This window comes from Cryptomeria japonica, chromosome 5, assembly GCF_030272615.1.
Source record: "Cryptomeria japonica chromosome 5, Sugi_1.0, whole genome shotgun sequence".
NCBI lineage: Eukaryota > Viridiplantae > Streptophyta > Pinopsida > Cupressales > Cupressaceae > Cryptomeria > Cryptomeria japonica.
This window is the reverse complement of record NC_081409.1, coordinates 623,257,245-623,276,562: the sequence shown is the minus strand read 5'-3', so window position 1 is coordinate 623,276,562 and position 19,318 is coordinate 623,257,245. Positions and strand designations below refer to the sequence as shown.

Here is a 19,318-nt window from a genome sequence, read left to right as displayed (position 1 = left end):
AAATCAGTGACCTTCAAAACCAGCCAGGAGAAAAAAATTGTGAGAATGCAAGTTTTGTGTGAAAAAATGAGGTGAAATGACAAAATGAAGGAAAGGTTAGGCAAAATTAGGGTTGGGGTGGGTATTTTTTAATTTTTAAATATTTTTTGTTTGACTTGTGGGTCCCTTGTTTGGATGCCCAGGGCATCAGAAACACCCGAGTTCGCTTGGGTTCGCATAGGATTCAGCTTGGGCATTAGGTTCAAACCCAAGGTGAACTAAGTGCTGAACTTGAATGAAACCTGAACCCAGATTGAACCCGAACCCGAACAAAACCTGAACTTGGATTGAACCCAAACCCGTACCCAAACTCACAAATCCGGTAACATAGAATTTTAGCTTGGAACTTGACACTGAAAACTTTATATGTACAACATTGCGTTCCTAGAATCCTTATGCAAGGAATATAGTTTGATTGTCAATTTCAACACCCAAATCAACTATTATGGTCCCTGTTTTTATGAAGCATTTTATTCTTCACACTGATATTATGAAGTATGAATGGCATGCTAAATAAAGATGTTATTTAGCAGAGGATCTGTGTGTTATATCTTGTCTAAGTTCTACTCTATTACACACAATGCAATTTTCGGCAGACTTTTCAAATATGTAGCTATGCATCCACCCACAGACACTAGAGCGCATTCATCTCTATTTCTTTTCTTGTATAAACAAAAATGTTATGATTCCATGAATGCCATTTAAATGCACCAATCAAAGAATGGTAATGTCATCTAAATTTTAATTAGATTGATTTACAAATTCTTTCATTTTTTGAATTGACACTTCTCGACTTGTTTTATGGTCTTAATGTTTGCTGAGGTCAGATTTGTAATTATATGAAAGTAACATATAAAATTTGTGAAGTAGATCTATTTCAAGGGAAGAACATGATGTGTGAAATGGTTGTTATTGCAGAGTTTAAGTTTTATTCCTGTTCTGTTGAGATAATATTGTCTAAAGAAGACAATTATATTGTTAGAAAGCGTCAATTATGATGTCATTTACATCTCATAGAAGTGTCAATGAAAGTGTTGATCTACATTTCTATCAAATTTGGACAAAGGGGTGTTGATTAGGTATCTTTTCTTGAAGATTTGATATAATACGATGAAAGGGGTCACTGCTTTTTTGAGTATTTATGATGAAAGGGGGAAGCCCCTTGGCTGTTGTGCAATCCCTGGCTTTGCATAAAATGGAGGGTTTCCATTGTTGATTGCTCTTTTATGCAGATGTATCTTCCTCTTTGTGGAAGAATATGAACTACTAACTAGAGTGATTTTCACTTATTCTTTCAGGTTGAAGCATTTCAAGAGGAGAGGAAATGCTTTATGCCTGTTTTTTAGTATAATATAGTTAATGAATATTGCCAAAAGCCCACAGAACTTCAATAATTGTAACAAAATATCAGGAAGAATATCCTTGTGTTGATTGAGAAATTTTCATTACCGATTCCAAATTTTCATTACAAAGTTTTTGTCTCAAAAAGCAGGAATCCTTTAGTTTTTAATTATGAGTACTGATTTTTTTGAAGAAGCTAATACATTTATTATATTTGAAATTTGAATTTACTGATAACTGAAAAGCTTCCTTTTGATAATTTGGAACATCCTTGCTATTTGCAGGCATGTCTTGGAGAGTTGATTAATCCCGTGCAGAAGGATCTTATACAATGGACTTCTAATGTTCGTCTAGGTGCTGCTCGCATATTGTACGCATTGCTGGTTTGTCAACAACACATTCCTTCAAATTAATTATTTGGTCAAATGTTTCAATTCTGTTGTTTTACTGATGCACTTTGGGGTAGCAAAATTGCCAATTGGTAGTAAGATAAAGGAGACTTTGTCTATTTCATAGATACATGTATTTTATAGAAAGATAATTGATGATTGTGAGAGTGATCTCTTTTGTTTCTTGGATGAGATTTTGTATACCAATAGCTGCATTCTTACTTTTCTTTCTCAATTTTTGAACTTCCAGATTCTAGGAGAAGAGAAGGTGGTAGAGTATCTAGACACTTTAGTGCCTTGTCTTTGCAGGTTATCTTCGTTGGTTTCACATACTTCTAAAGTAGTATCCTTGGCTACTCAATTTCCTGCCACTCTTTCAAAGTGATTGCGTCTTATTTTATGTCCTGGATATTTGTTTTGATTTGCAGTGCTGTCAGCGATGATGATATAGCTGTTGCACAACATGCCATTAATGCTTTACATGTTTTGGGGTGTCATGTTCTGCCTGATTACTGGCTGGCACTGGTGCTAGATCAAGTAATAACTTCACAGATGTCACAGGCACAGGTCTGAATACACTAAATGAGGAATTAGTATGATGCTACTTATCTGGCCAGTTACATTATTATACTCGTTTATTATACTGCCTGGGCCAGATTTGTTCTCTGTTTTATCAGTCATGTTTTTTCAGTGTTTTCTTCTAAAGAGATGCATTTGATTTATTTATATCATTGTGATTGTATGGTTTGAACTTTATATAGCCCTTTAAGCAATATAAGACGTATTTTAATTCATATCCAGGTAGCCAATGGTCTGCTTGTACTCGCGGGCCTACTATATGGAACACCTAGTCATGCTGTGAAGGAAAGCACTGTTATGAAGGTGGGTTATGTGTGCATCTATATGTTGTTTATGGCATTGACTGAAAATGGTTTACCTTGTATTATTTTTTCTCTTTTAATATTTTGTGTCTGTATTGCACTTATAGCAACCAAAAATTGAAGAAAGAGACAACAGATTTTCTGCATTTTTGTTTAGTTTAACTAAAAATGGAACTCATGTTACTGGTGGTATATCAATACATTTATGCTTGAGGTATGCTCAAAATTTAGCCCATTTGCTTCAACCTAGTGTCGCATTTATCATCATATGGGTGTTGCCGGAAATAATCATTATCTTATGTTGTCATATTATGTTTATGTTGTTGTTGGTAATAATGAGTTACGGCGGTCAGTTAGTTAGCCGACGGGTAGGTAGTTGGAGTCGCGACGGTTGTGTCGTACCCCTTCAGGTATTATATATTGTGTACCTTTTCTTCGAAGTAGGATCATGTTAGTCGTGTCAGATGTAATGTTATAAGCACTTGATGTACATGGACTGTTGAATTAATACAGAGGCTGGTTATTTAATATATTTCCATTATGTTCTGTGCATTTACTTTCTGCATTTAACCGTTTACCGGAGAGGGCAAACATTTGGCGCCGTTGCCTAGACGAACTCGGGAACGGAAGTCACGGATGGCGCACGGACACAACGGGCCTATTCGTCAGTGAGATTGACCCAGAGGCTGACGACGCACAAAGGGAACAATCATCGTGGGACGCAGAGCGTGATGGCAAGAGGCGAAGGGGAAATTGAACCTTGTAATAATCCCGACACACTGCTGATATAAATTGTGGCCGAAAGGCAAAATAAAAAATAAAAATAATAAAAGTTTTTTTGTGTACATGGCATGTGTTTGCTGTGTATGGAAGTGACTTATGCCCAATAGACTAAATAAGGACAAAAATAAAAAGATACAAAGTGACGAATGGGAAGTGGCACAAACCGCGTTGAATCTTAGACAGCAGATAGAATGAAGGCGTAGGCTACGGCAGCTTGCCGAGGGACGACCGGCCGAGGGGTTGCCCGAAGGGAACCCAGGAGGTGTCACGGAGGTTGCGGAGGCAGAGATAGACGGAGAGAACTACACTGTCTACACTGTTGTAGGGCTGCCAAAAGGAGTCACGGAGGGTGTCGAAGGAGAACTCTACAGTTCGCCAGAATACCACCGTAGGGTAAGAAGCCGCGAAGAGTTGGTGGAACAAACAAGGCGAAGTCTAAACCTGATCGACGCTACCAGAGACTTGCTAAAGAACTTGTCCATTTCAGAGGACAACTGGAGGGAGACACCGAAAGGTGACGGTACGACCGAAGGTGCTGAGGGAGCACAAGGGTACCGTACGGGAGTGTTGTGCGTTGCACACGCCCCCTGTCACCGACAGGGTCCCCCTTTCCGTGGTTTGAGTTTTTTTGATCGTCATCCCGAGAATCGAATCAGAGTTTCTCGTGTCTCCTCGAGCGAGTTTGTGATCAGTCCGTAAGCTGATCAACGTTGGAGTAATGAACCAATGAGCCCTTTTGACTGATCTGGCTTTCGGGCGTAAATACCGAGAGTTTGTTCCAAAATTTCAAAACTTAACGCAATACGAGCATCTTTTCGGACTTCAGGTCCGAACTTGGCGAAAGTCAAGATCAACAAAGTTAAGTTTTAAAACATTGTGCACTCCCCCCTTTTTGGATGTAAGCATCCGAAGGTGAAAATTCAAAAAAAAAATTTGAAAGCATAAGGTGGCAATCGCATTCCGGACCCTAGGTCCGAAATTTCCAAAAAAATTAAGTTTCAAAACATAACACTGCCCAACAACGTTTTCGGACCTTAGGTCCGAATTTTAGTGAAGGTTAAGTTTAAAACACAGTGCAATAGTATACTTCGGACCCCCGCGTCCGAATATCGACCAGAGACAAAGTTAAAGTTTTTTTAGCAACATCAAAAAACCACGTTTCGGACCCCCGCGTCCGAATATCGACCAGAGGCGAAGTGAAGTTTTAAAAGTTTTAAAACATTGTGTGAACACCGCATTTCGGACCCTAAGCTCCGAAAAAGGCAAAGAAAAGTTAAAGCATTGTGCGAACATCGCATTTCGGACCCTAAGCTCCGAAAAAGGGAAAGTAAAGTTTTAAAAAGTTTTAAAACATTGTGCGAACACCGCATTTCGGACCCTAAGCTCCGAAAAAGGCAAAGAGAAGTTTTAAAGCATTGTGCGAACATCGCATTTCGGACCCTAAGCTCCGAAAAAGGCAAAGAGAAGTTTTTAAGCATTGTGCGAACATCGCATTTCGGACCCTAAGCTCCGAAAAAGGCAAAGAGAAGTTTTAAAGCATTGTGCGAACATCGCATTTCGGACCCTAAGCTCCGAAAAGGGCAAAGTGAAGTTTTAAAAGTTAAAGCATTGTGCGAACACCGCATTTCGGACCCTAAGCTCCGAAAGGGCAAAGTGAAAGTTTAAAAACCAAACAGGGCGCGATTATCGTTTTCGGACCCTAAGCCTCGAGCGCCGGCGAAAGTCGAGGAAATTAACACTGTGCGATCGCATTTCGGACTTTAGGTCCGAACCAAAACGAGGGCAAAGCCGAGTTTAAAATCCAACGCATCTCCTCTTCGGGCTAAAGATCCGAACTTTGGCACGCGAAGGCACAGTTTGTAACACAAGGCCAGGACAAGCAGAAAACGCAGAAAACGAAGTCCTAAAAGAAAGCGAAGTTTTAGCGTAGAAGGCACAGTTTTGACAGCGCAAACCACACCCCTTACCCCAGGTCCGAAGTCCGCGAAGGCTAAATCAAGAAGCCTCCAATTTGTCAAAATTCAAAGAATGCGATTCAAAATTTGAAAGAACTCTTAAATCCGAAAACAAGGAGGTAAGACACCGCATCATCCTCCCATCAACCATTTAAAATTCAGGTTGCTAGGCACAGAACCATGTGAAATTGATAAATCCTCTTTCATCCTCCAAACCGCGAAAATTTAAACAGGAAGGATAACCGTTGGGATTCAAATTTTGCAGGATCATCCGCTCGCCCCGCGCACCAAGGTCGGGCAATCACCTATCATTCGCTCCAATCAGGTAAGTATGCCTTATCGCGTACGGTCATTTAAAATGTATGAATCAAATAGGCAAAATACGCAAAATTTGAAATGCTTAGAGTCTGCATCTCCGTCATTCGAACATCCAAAATTTAGGATTCATACCCGAGGATCGACCGGAAAATGCATCTCTTTTCAAAATTCTCATGTTTTGCCTTTGTTAAAACTAATCCAAAAAATTCGAGAGTAAGAATGCTTAGTCATAAATCTTCAGGAATATGATGCTGTAGAAGTTAATCAGATTGTTAGCCCAGAGTGATATTTAAACTAATCTCGGTCTGTTGAAACACTTCTGTTATTATCTAACCCGCATCGTCATTCTCGTGTCACCTTGTAATCCGTGTCTGCCTGTGCAGGATAAATGCCTAAATCAGCGGCAGAATCATCAAAAACACCCGCTGCAGCAGAAACCTCACAAGCATCCAAATCAGACATCCCACGGAAAGTTGAAAGAATGAAGTATCAGTATCAGAGGGGAGGGTTAAGAGAGTCAAAGGTCCAGAGTATCTGGGACAACATTGGTGACACCGACCTTGGCCACATTGATATTCAGGATTTCAGGGATCGGGTCTTCTCACCCAATGCATATGGCAGGCCTAGGCAAATGCTGGAAAGTGGCATCGCCCAAGCAGCAGGTTTTCCTCCAGCAATCCAGAACTATGAGTTAGTAGTGGAAGCTGCTCGGCATTACGAGCCAAAGTCCAGATTAGTGCTTCTGGAAGATATCACTATTGCCGACTTCTCCCTTGAGGCTATCGGCGATGCATTTGATATCCCCTTTCCAAATAATCCCATAGCTACAACAATGGACGAGGCACAGGGGGCGTATGATATGAACCCAGCTCGATGCAGGGCACTAATTAACGAAGAATGGTTCAAAGAAAAAAGGCCTTCAAGCACCAGGATTGTGAAAAAGACCCCCAGAAGTGACTTTCATAATGAACATGGTGATATGGTCACCTTACTTAGCCGAGTCATGGGACTCCCTAAGTCCAACTACTTTGAAGAATGGATGTTCTATTTTACAGAACAGGTCTTTGCCGGAAAGTCTAAGTTTGACTGGGCTCAGATCATAAGTGATAACATCCACGCTCAGCTGATTGATCTTGAGACAAAGAAGTATTTCACCATGACCTCCTATTTGGTCTATATGTTCGCAAAGAACCAGCCACTGCCAGGATTAATAATGAAAGGTGAGATCGGGAATGGGCCTGGTCAGGTAAAGGTTTATGATTGCTACCCGCAGCTGCACTACCAGGATATAGCTCAAAGGGAAAAGAGCAGCCCGGCTTACGCGGTTGGACAGTACGAACGTGTCAACGACGCCTTCACAATGCGCCTAGTCAGGCTAATGCAGGGAGGGTTACACATAAGGCTCTCGGAGCAAGCTACCATTTTAGTGCAGAGGTATGGGGCCTGGTTTATTCAGTTCGCAAGATTCTCCTACATCCGAATTGCTGGCTTCGAAGGTGCCCCCCTTCGACTTCCGCGGTACCCAACCGATAAAGTAGTCCTCATGGAAGTGGCAAGGCAATCACGCCCTGCCGGCATATTATTACGAGAAAGCAAGCAGGCTGGATTCGCATTTCCAATGATCATAGGCAACCATGATGTCCAATTGAGAACTCCCACCCTAGCAGAAGAGTCCCTTGCAGAGCTAGCCTCTTATGGCCTACAGGAACATTTCCCAAGAAAATGTTTCGATCATGACAATTTGGCAAAGAGAGCTTACGGTAGGCGCTACAGAGCAAAGGAGTCAATTGAAGATTACTGGAAAAATTGCTCCGATGACTACGAAGTCAGGCGACGGGAATATTCTAGATTGAGTGTGCAGCAAATGCGACTCTTTGAGTACCGTCGGGTCCCGGATCAGCTCACAGACTCGGGGAATTGTCTCCAAGTCCGGGAATTCGAAGCAGTGAGGCATCTCTTGCCAGGCGTTGATTGGTCTCAAGACCCAATCACGGATTTCGAAGCAGTCATGGCAGCCCCGGCAAGATACACAGATCAATGGTTACAACACCAAATCGAGAGGCTAGTCCATGAAGGGGTCCAGTTTACTTACCATCTGATGGGCAATTTCGACTCTCAGTCTTCCGAAGATGAAAGGACATCAGCTGAAAAACCAGAGAAAAGGAAGAAAACTAAGGCTTGCAGAGGGACTCGGACGTCCAAGAGAACAAGGAGGGAGAAGATTCCCATAAGAAGGCCAGAGACCACTTCATCTTCAGACCCCAGTTCGCCCGATGGTGCCATAGATTTGGATTGCATACCTGCTCCGCCTTCCCAGAGCGACATAGAGGCATTCCAAGCCAATGATCCTCCTGCTCCAGATATGCCGGACACCGAGCAAAAGGGCCCCAATCCGACTAAGCCGGGTGACCAGATAGAGGAAGGACAAATCCCATCCACCCAGGGGATCGAAGTGCATGAACCTACCCAGCAGAGCCGCCATGAATTACTACTCCTCCATGCAGCCAAGGACGACTCAACTGTCGAAGGGGAACAAAGAACAGACGAGATCCATGAGCTCGAGGGAACCAAGGAGCCACCATCACAGGAAGATATCAGACAATTATTCAGTGAGATAGGGGAGAACTCAGATGCAAACAAAGAGCTTCCTCCTCCTTCCACCTCTCCGATGGCGGGACAGCTGTTAATTTGTGATCAGCCAGTTGAAAGTATGGGAGCACAAGGTGCTAACTTAACCCTATCCTCAACCCAGACGGTGCCTCAAGAGTGGCTGATCGCCAGAGCTCAGCGTAGGGCCGCCACCAAGGCGCCCATCGACCTTGAAGACATCTTCTCACGAATGGATCAAACAAAAGCAAAAGGGAAGAAGAAACCGAGAACATACTCTAAGATAACCAAGGATGGGCAAAGGAACTGCACTCTTCATATTGCTACCCCGCCCGTAAACAAGCTAGCAGATCAAATAACCCTGGCAGATTATAGCATTACGACTGTCCCCATCGGACGAGCTACAAAAGAGCAAGAAAAGGAGGAATTTAAGGACTCGGTGCAAAACATACTCAGACAGCTCGAGGAAATCACGGCTGAAAAGGACATGTATCGAGCCCGTGCTGAACAAGCCGAGGGATACATCGATAAGCTCCTACGGCCACTACACAACCCCTCTGAATCCCATATTCCCCCAATGGCATTGGCGCAGAGGACCACAACTGAATTTGAAGGAATCTGGGATACCGCAAAGGCCGTTAAGGAATGGGTGCAAGACATCAAGAAAAAGGGAGAACAGATCCTCAAAGAAGTAAAGGAAATGGCTCTCCATCGAGAGCTCACTCTCGTCAGGTTGTTAGAAGTAAAGAGAGAATCCCTCCACATGCATGAAGTAGCGGCCTCTACCCTTCCCCTCCTAAGAGCTCTTTTCTGGACACATACACAAATTCCCACACTGCCTGACATCTTGAGTCCCCATAGCATCAGTGTTCTCAAGGAATGGTATTGGACCGTCACCATGAAGAACGATGCCCAGGAAATTATTGACAAAGAAAATGACGCGTGTGAGGCGATTCTGGGGAACATGCAAGAACTAGGCAAGACCATCCTCCGATCAATGGTTTCGGGGTGGATAAATGACCTGTCCGACAGTGTAATCCGGCCGGATTGGGAGGGAAGATTGGGAGTAGATAAGGCTTCTTATTCCATTGAAGACTTAAGTTTTGCTGGTCAGTTCCATTCAGACATATTATGCTTCGAGCGTAATCGCTCCAGCTGGAAGGACGGTTTAAGGCACGTGGACCAGTATCTCGAAGGCATGCAATACAAAATTCGCCACCCTCCCATGCCACCTTTTAATCCCCTCTTCCAATTATGCATCAAGTTTCAGGAATATGTCCGCGAGGAACGAGCAGCAGGTCGTGATTTATGGCGAGAATACCTGCATGGCGAAGACCAGTTTCTGCAAAAGGAATGTGAAACCAGAATAGAGAAAGCAGTTTCTCAAAAATGCTTTTTTCCCTCCAAGTCTTAAAAAGTGCACTTTTGTCCCAAAAGGGTGACAGTTGACTTTTGGTCAACATATTGTAAAGTTTTTTGTGCACCTCCCCTTTTTGGATTATTTCAAAGTTGTAATTATCCTTTGGTAGTTATTGCTCCTTTTGAGAAGTTGTAGATATTTATCTCCCTATTTATGAGTGTGGGTCCCTCTTTTTGTAAGGATGAATCTGGGCCACTTGTTTAGATTAGATCTTGGCCATTCATCCATTTTTGGAAACCTATTTAAGGGGACTGGTTTTCCCTCATTTAGGAGGAAGTTCTTGAATTGTTGCGAAAGCTCTGAAGAAATTTTGCAGGAATTAATACAATGGATTGAAATTACCTTCAAATTTCCTTGTGAGTGCATGGTCTCCTTCTTCATTTAAATTAGAAAGCTTTTAATTATGTCTGTTCATTTTACACAGCAGTTCTTACCAAGCATCTGATAGAATCTCCACAGTCCATACCATTAGAGGATAGCTGATTGCTTTTTTCCTTTCTGCATGGTTAATCTGGGCTATTTTATGATTCAGTTCGATTATCAAAAGTACACATATCATGAATATAGAAGTTCTAATATTGTATTTGGTAATATGAAAATCTGGTTTCTCCTTTGAAGATTGCACTAAGTTTATGCAAACATTGTGTCTGAATGACTGATGATGCTTAACCTGGTTTCCTGGAGGTGTCTGTCTGCTTGGGTAAATCTGTTGTCCTAGTTAATATTTACTGTTCTCTCTCTCTACCCTTCCTTTCTTTCCTCCCAATTTTATCCTTTTTTTAGAAATCCAGTCTTGCTAAATCAGCTTCAAATAAATCAACATCACCTGAAAGAAAACCAAAAGAGGTCCCTGGGAATTCGCATATGAAATTACCAATCAAACGTAAGCCCCCTTGTGTTTCCAGCATAAACACATAAAGCCACTGAGAGATCCCGCAGTCAAGACCTGACAAAAGAAACCTTGAGGTAGTCTCCTTTGATCAAACTTAGAAAACAGCATTAGAGACTTCCTTATCTCAAGAGAGAGTAGGATAATCAGTCGGCTATTCTATTCTGCGTTGGCCGTATGGAGTTTGCAGCAATGCGATTTCAGACGCGTCAACAGGGAGGCAATTTGTTTGGTTCGGTGTCAGCAACTTTTTCCGGAGGACCCATGAGTGGAGGTTCAGTTGCAGGAGGCGGAGGATCGCCAGGTACAAGCACACAAGGAATTAGAGGAGCGAGACCTAGCGGAGGGATGGCGAGTAAACAAAAATTGCCAAAGTTCATAGGGGAGGGCAAGGAAGACCCCTTATAGCATTGCCGTACATGTGAAACCATTTGGTCCGCCAACGGAGTAACAGACCAGGATGACTGGGTACAACAGTTCCCAGCCACGTTACGAGGAGTTGCCATAGATTGGTACTCCGATGTGGACAAGCAAAAAGTGGCCACGTGGGCCAATCTACAGAAGGAATTCACGGGGGAGTTTTGGTTGCTCCGTGATGACAATGAAATTGTAACGGAGATATACAGTACCAAACAAGGTACCAGGGAGACAGTACGGGCATACAGTCGGAGGTTGAAAGAACTCTTGGGTAAAATAGAAAGCCAACCCGCAGATGGATTGAAGAAACGATGGTTCGTTGAAGGGTTGAAATCCTCCCTATGAAGGAAGATGAAAATTGTACCCCCGACGTCATATGACGACGCTTATAATAGGGCGATGGACTTGGAGAGCGAACACAAAACATCAAAGAAGAAGAAAAGTAATAAATCCTCATCCGAGGACGATGACTCTTCACAGGAAAGCAGCAACGATGACGAGGCTGGCAAACGGGTTCAAGCGCTCCAGAAAGACATGGAGCGAATGAGAAAGGAATTCAAAATAATGAGAAGCACTGGTCGAAACGAAGGGGACATATGGTGCACTGAGTGCAAAGAGGAAGGGCACACAAAGGGTACTTGCCAAAAGAAGGCATTCTGCGAGATTTGCCAAGTGATGGGACACTCCACCAAGGAGTGCCCATACAACATGAAAACCCGAGGTACGCAAATGAACCAGGTGTTGTTCACGGAGTAGGCCACAACATCCGCACCAGAGGGTACCGGCCAACATACTAACACGACGACATCATCTGGAGGATACCGGGACAACAGACGCGGCGGCGGAAGGAATAGCAACAATAACAATAACGGAAGCCGTATCCAGTATGATGCCAAGGGCCAACCAATTATCCAATGTAGGGCTTGTAATCAGTGGGGGCACTTCGCCCGTGATTGCATGAAGGAAGCCACCCCTCAGCACCTCTGTCGTTGGTGTGGGCCAGGTGACCATGAGGATGCAAATTGCCCGCAGGCAGGGGTTAATCTCCTCAACATTGAGAAGTCTGAGAAGACTGGTGAGAAAGAAGTACTGGCGATCACCCGCGCCCAGACAAAAAAAGCCACTTATCCCGACCCTCGTACGGAGAAGGAGAGATTACGGGAGGCAAAGGCCAATATTGAATGTGAGATGACGACCGAACGACAGGACAATGAGGTGGCGAGTACATCATCCCGTACGGAAGCGGAAAATAACATCATTGGGCAAATCTTGCAGATAGAGGTGTTGATAAAGGTAAAAGACCTTCTAGACTCTATGCCACAATTGAGGACTGCCATCCTCACCAATGTGCAAAGCACTGCATTATTGAGTACACCACAGGTAGGGATTCCTGCCACCGCATCGTCGAGTGCGCCACAGGTAGGGGTCCCCGCCACCGCTTCGAAGAGTACACCACAGGTGGAGGTTTTCGTCAGCCTTTCGACTGACCCGATGTTACTAGCCTTGAGTAGTGGTAGACACCTAGTTGTGGTAGAAATGGGTATCCGTGGGACCATTCTGAAGGACACCATTGTGGACGGGGGATCTAGGGTGAATGTACTACCAGAAGAAACATGGAAGCGGCTGGGAAAGCCCACCCTGTGGCCACCCACATTCAACCTGGTGGGAGCGGACCAACATGGCATTTAGCCACTCGACCTGTTGATGGCCCAGCAAGTGACAATTGGTACGCAACCATTCTTGTTAGATTTCGTGGTTATTCCCTCGAAGAAGAAAGGCTATGATGCCATCCTGGGGAGAGCGTGGTTGATCAACGCGGGGGTAAACCACAACTAGAAGAAAAATACACTTTCCATGGAGAAGGGAGGGCGGAAATATACCATTGACCTACACACCCAAGATGTTGGCGAAGAGCTCGCCTCTTCCGACTCGGACTCAAATAAAGGGGAAGGGGGTCCCGATGAAAGCAAGGGCAAGAACGCGATGGAGCCGAACAATGAAGGGGTGCTCGAATTGGAGGGATGTTCTGAAGATGAGGTATGCTCACTTAACGGGCTCTTCCACTGGCAAATGGAGGATTACGAAATGTTCCATAGCTACAGGCTCGAAGTAGAGGAACCAGAGCAACCAACAGAGGTGTACCTGCCGGAATACAAAGAATATTGGAAGGGAGACGCCCCAAACCCTGGTGACATAGATAATCTGAAGAGTGTTGGCAACGATTGGAACCTTGTATGGAAGACCGTAGTCTTCAAAATCTTTATTATTCTTCTTCTTCTTATGTACGGGAAGGAGGTCGTGGTCCCTGTAGAATTTGTGGTTCCAGGTCTTCTGATGGCCATTGAAAATAGACTTGTCACCAACGGGCCCAAATTGAAACCCTACCACGCGAAGCGCGCAGGGGACTCGAGAGGCCGGACCGACACCCGAGAGCCCGAAGGGGGACCCGCGAGGATGGAAGGGGACCTAAGAGGCCGGGCAAGCGACTCGAGAGGCACGGGACAAAAGCAGGAGACTTTTGGGCGAGGAAAACCGAGAAGGCTGAAGGGCGATCCCAGAGACAGGGGACTCGAGCCGAAGACTCTCTAGACAACTTAAAAAAAAAAAGAAAAAAAACCGTACAGTCGTATGACAGCGACCGTACGGTCAAAATTAAACAAAAAAAAAAAAAGAAAAAAAAGAAAAAGGGACGGACCTACGGTGGGACCACCGTGCGGTGGTAACACTGACGGTGACCACCGTGCGGTGGGCCACCTATAGTGGTAACACCGACGGCGACCACCGTGCGGTGGTAACACCGTACGGTGGACACCGGTGGTGGCACCCGCAACTACAAAGCCGCACAGCACGCAGCCCACAGCCGCACAACTCACCCGCCCGCACACTCACGCGCCGAACAGCCCACAGCCACACAGCGCGCAGCCCGCAGCCGCACAGCCATGCAACCGCACAAACACACACACAGTCGCTTCGTCATCAGTGGTCACTGTACGGTTGAACTGTGTTGGGCGTGCGGAAGGAGGACCGTACGGTGTGCACAGTTGAGCATGTTGTCGGTATGCTGGAGGTGTGTCCATACGATAAGAAGGGTGTCGACCGCACAGGAAGGTGGCCACACGATCGGAGGTGCCAATGCTGTTGTTGACCGTACAGGGAGGTTGTATGGCCGAGGTGCCATCGATGACATTACAGTGTTAATAAAAAAAAAAAAAAAAACGACCACCACCAAATTTAAAATGATTCGCTGGAGTTTGAAGCCAGGACACTGGAAATTCAAAGTGGAAAAGAAGGGTTTTTGGCATCTTAAAATATCACAAAAATGCTGTGCGCCATGGACTTTCGTATGGCGCTGCCCCTCGACCCCGCTAGGGCGCTCCCCCAGACCCCGCGAGGGGCGCTGCCCCTCGACCTCGCTGGGGGCGTTGCCCCCAGACCCCCAGTTTATTTTTGAGCTACAGAATACCACGGGAAGTGTTGTGGTTGTCCGTACTGTGAGAAAGAAGCCTGCAGCTAAGCATTGGCAGGGAAGCCATAAGCTATAGAGGGAGACGGATTTGGAGGTTGGGAACAAATAGAGTTTGAGGGAAGGCATTGCAGGTCCGCGCAGTTGTATGACACGAGGGAGTTATTCAGTTCAGTTTTTAGCCTTTGGGGAGTGTGATGGAGGATTTGAGGTGTCTCCTAGTCTTTGTGCCAGCGGGTTGTGGCCACCTCCAGGCAGGATAGGGACGCTTTGAGGAACTTGGAGTATGTCTCGGCTGGACGTGAGGTTGCCTTGGTGGATGCATAGAGGGCTCGGGAGAAGCTGACCACCAGGTTGGAGGCAATAGTCGCGTGAGACTTAGTTCAGCGTACCCAGGAGTTGGATGCCGAGAGAGCAGCACGGGTGGCTATCGAGGACAAGTTGGCTAGGGAGACAGTATCATTTGAGTAGCAGTTGGTGGAAGCTGAGATTGAAAAACGTGTTTTGCAGACAAGTTTGGGTTAGGCACAGGAGGACTATGATGGCAAAGGAAGCAATATGTGTGAAATCCGCACTTGAGCATCGGATGGTAGCAGAAAAGGGTTTTCAGGCGAGAACGCAACAAGTGTATAAGATCCGGGCCCGACTGGCATCAGTAGTTCCTGCTGTTCATCTCTATTTTGTATTAAGTCGTCGGAGTCGACTTCTTTTCTTGGGGGGGATGATGTTGCCGGGAATAATCATTATGTTATGTTGTCATATTATGTTTATGTTGTCGTTGGTAATAATGAGTTACGGCAGTCAGTTAGTTAGCCGACGGGTAGGTAGTTGGAGTCACGACAGTTGTGTCGTACCCCTTCGGGTATTATATATTGTGTACCTTTTCTTCGAAGTAGGATCATGTTAGTCATGTCAGATGTAATGTTATAAGCACTTGATATACATGGACTGTTGAATTAATACAGAGGCTGGTTATTTAATATATTTCCATTATGTTCTGTGTATTTACTTTTTGCATTTAACCGTTTACCCGAGAGGGCAAACAATGGGTCCTATATTTTTTCATTTATGTTCAAAAATTCAAAAAAAAGAATATGGGAAAGGAAAGTGTACAATAAGATAAATTTATTAGTTATAAAATTGAATAGGAGATTATGAGAAACACTCTGCAATAGAAAGAAAGTAGTGTTCCACCAGCGTTGGGGACAGGGGGACGGGTTTTCCAGACGGGGGACCTAGGGCCTAAGTTTGGGGATGGCGGGGGGACGGTGGGGGGGTGGATGTATGACAGTATAATAGTATAAGAATTACATTTCAAATGAAACTATAAGAAATTTAAAATACTAAATCTAAATACCAAGATTTCTTCAATGCTAATTGCTAAATAAAATTTGACAAATGAAATTGTCAAATTGGAGATTTCTATTATATCGAAAACGGAAAATATGAATATTTGATGCCATTGCAAAGTCTATAAAGATGATTACATGATTCATCATTACAATGAGCAGCCAAATACAAATACTAATAGCAATAGCATTACAAAAGAATCGAAGACAAAACTTGCAATCACTTTTCTCAATCCTTCAATCAGTCTTCTACAAGTTTTTCCTCCTCTTCAACTTGCTGGAAAAAAAATCAGTCTTTCAAAATGAGAGTGAAATCAACAAATAAATGGTTTTGTCTTGTTTTGGGGGAAGGGGTGGGGCCCACCTCAAATTGGGGCTACCTCCCAACCCCCAAAAATGTCACTTTTTTTAAAAAATTTTATTTTTTATTTTTGCATTTGTTGTGGGGCGACGGGAGACATCTAGGCATCTCCCCGCCCCTTGAGAAATGCCGTTGGGTCTCCCAAGGAGACATGGAGACGTCCCCACGTTTCCATGTCTCCTTGGGAGATGCGGAGATGTTTCCTTGTCTCCGGTGGAGCTTCGGTGGTGGTGGTAGGATGGCGAGAGACGTCGCGTCCCCGCCCCCCCCGTCCCAGAAACGTCCCCGTCTCCGAGATGCAGCCCAAAAGGGGGGGAATGGCATCCCCGTGGAACATTGAAAGAAAAAAAAAGATAAATTAAATTTGTAAGAATTTGTTGAAAATAGCCAAGATCAAGAGCTCAATGAATAGCACAATAGAGAGACAAAATATTTGATAAGAATAATCTGTATTCTAATCAAGATGCAAATACTATCAATTGGATCATTACATACAATGTATGATGAGCCTGCTTATAAAGGCAAGGCCATATGGATATGTGAGCACACAATCATGACATGTGGCTCGATGATAAACAAGGGTAGGTGAGGGTAGGTAGGAGAAATAATAAAGTATTCCACAAGAGGTGGATCACCCACTAAAGATGGAATGTAACAACAAGATAAGACCACAAAAGGTGGAATTTCTCCTACATACATCATCCCTATGTGCACACTTTCCTAAGTGTCTCATATGCAAACTACTATGAAATGTATTACTCTAAGTCAACTTAAGTAAGGTGTAATTATGAGACATAATTTACACCAGCAAAATTAATGCCCACAAATTAAAAAAATAGTTCAATGGGACTCAAAATGACATGCATTTTGAGAGAGAAATATAAGGGTAAAATACTCTAGTTTATAAAATGTAACCAATCAAAAAGAAGTGATGAACAAAGCAAGGGGTGTAAACTTGAACTAGGTAAACCTTGATGCATAAGATGTGGTGCATTATTAGAAGATTTATGGTGGAAGTACCTTAAAGAAAGATTGAGTTAACAGAAAATAACTAGAATGCAGCCAGAAATCATGAAAGAAGATTGATGCCAACAACAATGTTCTCAGTAAGGATTGAACTTGCAGAACTAACAATATTGCCATCCATAACCATCAAAGGGTGCAAGTAGGATTTGGGGATGAACATAGAGGAATGTCCAAGGTGGATGGTCATGGACCCAAGCTAGAAAATACTTGAAGGGAGTTGAGAACTACCCCTAGAGGCTTTCCTAACATCCAAGGCCAATGAACCTTTTGGAACCAAAGAAAAATCTAGAACTGTGCATCTATCTTCATTACTTAGCCGCAAACAAGTAGAATCCCTTTAATATTCAAATGAAAGAGACTTGTTCCACCTAGAATGAAACCAAGGAGTCTAGGGTGTTCAGGTCATAATACACAACGATAAATTTTGTTTCATTGATTTGTCTACCTTTGGGTGTGAATCAACTATATTCAAAGGGGTGTTGGTTGTCTTTAATGCTTTTAGTGCACTGGAAGAAGTAATGAACTTGAGCGTTTTATGGGTAATTTGTAGGGAGGTTCGTCTACAAATATTATTATCTCAAAGAAAATGGGTCAACACAAGGGGTCTCAAACACCATATAGCATCTATCTTGGCCATGACCTGAAAAATCCCATTAGCAATCATTACCAATGTGGCACTGCCTCAGGCTTATACAAACTGGTAAGGTTTGAATTATTACAAGCTTTATTAAAAGGTTGAAACTTGAAACCCAAAGATGTTCAAATTCAAACTTTTATAAGATAATTGAAATAAATTTCCACTTATGGATATGCCAAATTGGTGTCTAGCTTTGCCATGAGCTAAAAAACAACCTTCATCTTTATTGGCATGTGGATATTGCAATCATTTGTATATACATATTATGGTTATTCTTTATTGGTCAATCTGCTATACTTCACTCTATTATATATGATGGGGATAAGATTTATATCCTAATTCGTATACAGCATTGCCATAGAGAAACATGTTATTCTCATTTTAGAAATCATTGTTGTGTATTGATTTCGTCTTCAAGTATGAGCTAAAAATCTTGAATGTAATGTCGGTAGGGGTATAGACATGGGCATTCAGTATTGTTGATATTCTCTTTAAATTGAACAGTTTTTTAAGTTAGGAAAAAGCACATTGTAAATATATTTTCTTCAGTTCCGAAGATAAATTGATCTACAGGAACTGTTAATGAAATGTCTCACTGTTTGGAAAAGCAACCAAGTTGAATTTGAAATTCCTCTTGGTTTGACATTCAATATTAAAGAGTCAATTTTTCTATGGATATAAAGCTATTTTATTATATTAATTCAGATCAGAGTTCCTTTTTATATGGAACTTGCACCATTAATTGAGCAGACCAAAAAATCAACATGCATATAAACTCAGTATGTTTATACCAATGCAGGTAACAAAACAGCTCTATGGTGCAAACTTGGGATTCAGTGATTATCCTGCAATAAGACAGCAGGTAAAAATTAAACAGACAACTGGGACTTATTATTTATATGACACCTTCCTTACCCAAACAAATGACCTTATTATATTTGTTTACATAAAACTGCATGTAAATGAACTAGTTGCTCTTTGAATAATTTCTATGATAATTAGCAGTTACTTGCAGTATTGGAAAATCTGATAGAAAAAGGAGGAGTATTATGCCAGTCTTCTTCTTTGGAAATATCTCTACTCTTGCTTCAGGTCTGTACTTTTATCCTTCAACTTGCTAAACTTTTATAGAGGATATACTTCATAGCTTTTGACATAGTTATTGCAAAGCGTTATATGTTAGGGGATGGGCATGCGTCAAATAATTTGGCATAAAAAGTTTCCATCTGTTGGAAATGTTGACAGAACTTCCCAAGGAAAATTTAAAAACGTGTTCTCCATCATAATTTTTAGGGTGTCTTTTAAGAGCACAAATAATAAAGAATATTTTTGCAAATGCTAATAATTTGAAGAAATGAATTGTTAAAGAGTATAGGTGAAACTTCTGGGATTATTATCTCATCTATAGTAGGAGGTGAAATCACATGTCAGCTATTTCATATG

General features: G+C 43.0%; 1 protein-coding gene across 6 annotated transcripts in view; it reads left to right on the top strand.

The window, feature by feature from the left end:
- The window catches only part of LOC131063777 (uncharacterized), a 287,839-nt gene that overhangs the window by 190,789 nt on the left and 77,732 nt on the right, over positions 1–19,318 (top strand). For 5 of the 6 annotated variants that reach the window (XR_009111129.2, XM_057997713.2, XM_057997711.2 and 2 more), the window contains exons 10-15: positions 1,665–1,763; positions 2,020–2,078; positions 2,198–2,336; positions 2,571–2,651; positions 18,675–18,737; positions 18,881–18,967. Coding sequence is in view for 5 of the 6 variants with exons in the window: in XM_057997713.2 (XP_057853696.1) it covers positions 1,665–1,763; positions 2,020–2,078; positions 2,198–2,336; positions 2,571–2,651; positions 18,675–18,737; positions 18,881–18,967 (528 nt within the window). In the remaining variant the exon portion in view is untranslated. The remainder of the gene's footprint in view (positions 1–1,664; positions 1,764–2,019; positions 2,079–2,197; positions 2,337–2,570; positions 2,652–18,674; positions 18,738–18,880; positions 18,968–19,318) is intronic. The other variant, XM_057997712.2, reaches the window with a different exon arrangement.